At 40.5% G+C, this 4,354-nt stretch overlaps 1 protein-coding gene across 1 annotated transcript in view; it reads left to right on the top strand.

Annotated features, from left to right (window-relative positions):
- Positions 1–294: 294 nt before the first annotated feature.
- Positions 295–4,354, top strand: part of ctbp2l (C-terminal binding protein 2, like) — a 17,496-nt gene continuing 13,436 nt past the window's right edge. The window contains exon 1 of the mRNA XM_059532902.1: positions 295–1,618. Within this exon, the coding sequence (XP_059388885.1) occupies positions 295–1,618 (1,324 nt within the window). The remainder of the gene's footprint in view (positions 1,619–4,354) is intronic.

Genomic DNA, 4,354 nt, shown 5'->3' with positions numbered 1-4,354 from the left:
ATGCTGAATAATTTAAGGTTTACCTGCCAGTAATGCAAAAAAAAGAAAAAAGAAACGTGGGCTAGAGATCAGGTGAGATGTGACCTCCCTCTCTTACACCTTCATAGCGAAACATGAGAAGTGAAATCAAACACCTGCTTCACAACCGTCCTCTCTTCTTTCCTCACCCGTGCATGCATTCACTAAACATTAGGCTTTCGTTCTGTAGTGCACGGGCATTGGCACTCAAACTCGATTTCTGTTGGCTAATGGGTTGCTTCCACTGAAACAAACAGCAGTTTCTGCAGGAGCTTCATGGCTGTTCGTGGCACCGCTCCTTCTTCGGATTACTACTCTTTTGATATCTCTCTATCAGCCCAGCCACCTGAAGATCTACAAGGCTTTTATAAAGGAAACCAGCACATGCTGAGCAGATCAGGCTCGCATTATGGCCTGTCCACAGGAGGAGTCAGGAACGCTTGGGATCGAGGGCAAGCTAGAGCAACTACACCTGGTCCTCCTCCTCCTCCTCCCTCGGCTCATGAGATCAGCCGCTTGTACAGGGATTCTCTAGCCATCAAGATGATCCCAGACAGCCAGCGTATTCACAGTAGAGCCGCTTCGCCGGCTTGCATCGGTGTTGAATCCAGATTTCCTGCAGAACACTCCGTGTACAGCGACGCAAACGGACTTTCTCTGGACTCCGGATCCACCTGCATAGTAGTGGAGCCTACAGCTACAGTCATGGATGGGAATCTTCCTCGAGGGAGCCCTGCGTACGGCTCTGTATCAACCCAAAGGATGCCTTACGACCCTGCGTATGATCCAGGCGCCGCTCACCAAGACCCCAAGAGAACCGTGGATCCCAGTTTTCTAGCTCTCCTGCGCTCCGAGGGTCTGTCGGAAAGCACTATAACTCTTCTCCTACAGCAAGGGTTTGATTCTACCTCCATGCTTGCTATGATGGAAGACAACGACGTCCGCTCTGTCGCTCCCAATTTGGGCCAAGCACGAGTGCTTTCTCGAGTGGTTCTCAATTGCAAGATGGGAGCAGTCGGTGCTGCGGGTTTGCGAGGTCGTTCTAACAGCTTCAGCCATCGCAATGATCTCTACATGCAGCCTCAGGCAGTGGATGGAAACCTCAATCAACAGCCTCCCAGCGCCCTGCAGTCCGTCTCTCCGAGAATGGGAGAGTTTCTCGGTCGGCGGCCGAACAGCGCTCCATCTCAGCATCTCCTTGAAACCACATCATATCCTGGGGCTCGCTCGAATGGAGGTCTTCCGGTCAGTCCGGGGGGCTACGCCTCTCAAACACGACCTTTGTACAATGCCCACACCGGCCTAGCCATGTCCGCTCAACAGCAACCCATGACTACTCCAGGAGTGCCACCCAAGACCTTCTCCACTACATACAGTCCTATGGAGCTGATGAAGCGCCCTCCGAACCTTCCTCCTCTCTCTCCTTCTCATAGCCCTCATCACAGCCCTCAGTTGATGCACAAGGGAGCAGCGCCTGTGGAGAGCGCCATCCTTCCAGCATCTTCAGCTCTACAGCTTCAGTCCCAGAACCCTAACAACAAACAAACCCGGAGAACCGGACCTCCGGTCATTGTATCCACCATGGCTTCACCTGACACAAGTAACAACCTTATTTCTGTCTTTTTTGTCTCTCTTGACTAGTTTTACCTTAACATGCCGTCTAACCGTAAAAAATACAGTAGCAACTTAAATTTACATTTAAATACTGTACCATACTAACCTATTGAAGTACGGAAATCTGTTTTGTGCCTTTGTAATACACTGATGACCACCAGAAGCAGGTGGTGATAAGAAAGCCACAAGATGAACCAAAGCTCATCATAAGCAGCTTTTAAATACCAACATAGAAGGTGCGCAGTGTCCTTCACACAAACACTAAACACCATCATGGTGACTATGGTATTAAACATCAATTTAACAACATTAGCTGTAACATGCAACTAAGAAAGAAAGAAGAAACAGAAAAAAACGTAACTACAGAATTCACTGTAAATGATGCATTCTTTGTCACTTCAAAAAACGGTACATGTAATATCCCATACAGTTTTTACTGTATATAATAGGGGAACTTACCGTTAACCATTAACAGGTTTTTACTGTAGCATTTTTACAGACTTTTACCATTAAAATCACCCTCATTTTTTTAGAGTGTAGTTTGTGCTTGTTGATGTTTAGGCCTTGTCTATTCTTTGTTTCCCGCTTCAGATGTACTCTACATATTCCTCGTTTTAAGCAGAGGCAATAGTGAAGTATTTTTAGACTTCCTTAAAAGTAAATTTTCAAGTGTCTGTAGTTTATCAGTTTTTCTTTTACTTCACAACATTCCAAAACATAATGTACTTTTTACTGCTCTGCATTTTATATTAAATATCATTTGAGACTTTATTACATTAGTAAGATGGATTAGTGCTGGGAAATGATCAATCGCATCCAAAAACTATATATATATATAAAGACACACACATACAGTATATTAAAAAAAATATTTACATGAATTTGCATGTATATATTTGTATAATTTATATTATATATAAATATGTTTCTTAAATATGAGCATGCATGTGTGTGCATTTATATATTCATAAAAACACACAGATATATCATGTACACAAAAACATTTATTTTGGATGTGATTAATCACGATTAATCGTTACACAGGACTAATAAGAATGGTGTAGACCATAAATGCAAAATATGCAAACTGTTTTTTTTTTTTTTTTGAACTTTTCTTTTATTTCCTATTATCAAGTGCAGTCATACAGTATGTCACGAATTAACATTTTGATGGTACAATATTGATGGTGCAGTAAAGTGTCAAGGGCAAGTCTACAAATAGAATAGCAGTCCATAGATGTCTTCCATCCCAACAAAAATTCATGTGAAGGGAAAGATCCTTATCTCTGCAAGTGCAATACCACATGTACATTTGGAAGATAGTACAGATTTTTTTTTTACAAAACAAATGACCATTGGTAAATAAATGATAAATAAGTAAAATAAAAGTAAGAAAAATATAGTCTGCATAATAGTCATATCAAATGAAAATGTTGGGCAATGGAGGACCATTTATTTAGGAATACATCTGCTTTCAGATGTAAGTGTGCTGTTGTATGCTCCATGTTATAAACATCTTGGATTCTTTCCCTCCATTGTGCAACCGTTGGAGGGTGTGTTTTCAGCCAGGAGGCTGTGATTACCTTTTTCGCTATTAAAAGAAGGATTCTCAGCAAACATGTTTGGTTATTCTCTTCAAGGTCAGCTGGCAGTATCTCCAGCACAAAGTATGATGGTTCAAGAGGTAGATCAATACAAAGACATTTTTTTTATTTCTTTTTGTACATTTTGCCAATATTCTGTTATCTTTGGGCAGTCCCAAAATATATGAGTGTGATCTCCCACCAAGCCACATCCCCTCCAACAGTCGTCTGAATTGTTTCTCCATTTTGATGTTATGAATGGAGTTCTAAAATATCTCATTTTAATTTTCCATCCAAATTCCTTCCAGTTAGGACTACTGGTTACCCTGTGTCCTTGACTGCATGAAGTTTCCCACTGCTTATCTGTAATTATTGTGTTCATTTCTAATTCCCATTTTTCTTTAATATCTAAATTATTTCCTTTAAATTCTTCCTGCAATATTTTGTAAATATGTGAAATGAATTTTGACTTCACTATTCCTTCTGTTATTGATATGAAGAAGCACTCTATTTTTGTTGGTAGAGAGCAGAGCCTTTCCTGTTCTTGATGATTTTGGAGGTAATGTCTAATTTGTAAATACCTAAAAAAATCTTGTTTTGGTAAATCATATTTCTCTTTGAGCTGTTCAAATGATTTCAAGGCTGCTCCGTCAAACAGTTGGTCCAAAACCACTAGACCCCTTTCTGTCCATTTCAGGAAACCCTTGTCCAGCCTAGCTGGGGAGAACTCACAATTGTTTGCTATCCTTATAGCTCTGGAAATAGTCATGGGAAGTTGTAGTTTTTTCCTCACAATTGACCATATTTTTAAGGTGTTTTTACTCCATACATTAGTAATCTTATTTTTCCCCCATACGTCTTGGTTTAGGAATGGGATTGAATCTAATGGGATGCAAACTGTTTTTAGTAATTGTTAATTAGATACTTCCTGAAGCATGCATTTGAAACTTCTGCTAACAGCAGACTTTAAATTATTTGGATATTTGGATTAGCAGATTCAGCTAAATGCTCTGTTTTCAGATTAGGAGACTATATATACACCCTATCTAGTGCGATTCAGCGTTTGTGATCCCAGCTGAACTCCACGAATGGAATGGACTTCATAAATATTTAATAAACTCTTTGCAGCAGTTTAAGGA

The sequence above is a fragment of the Carassius carassius genome, chromosome 40 (genome assembly GCF_963082965.1).
Source record: "Carassius carassius chromosome 40, fCarCar2.1, whole genome shotgun sequence".
Lineage (NCBI taxonomy): Eukaryota > Metazoa > Chordata > Actinopteri > Cypriniformes > Cyprinidae > Carassius > Carassius carassius.
This window is presented reverse-complemented; position numbering and strand designations above follow the sequence as displayed.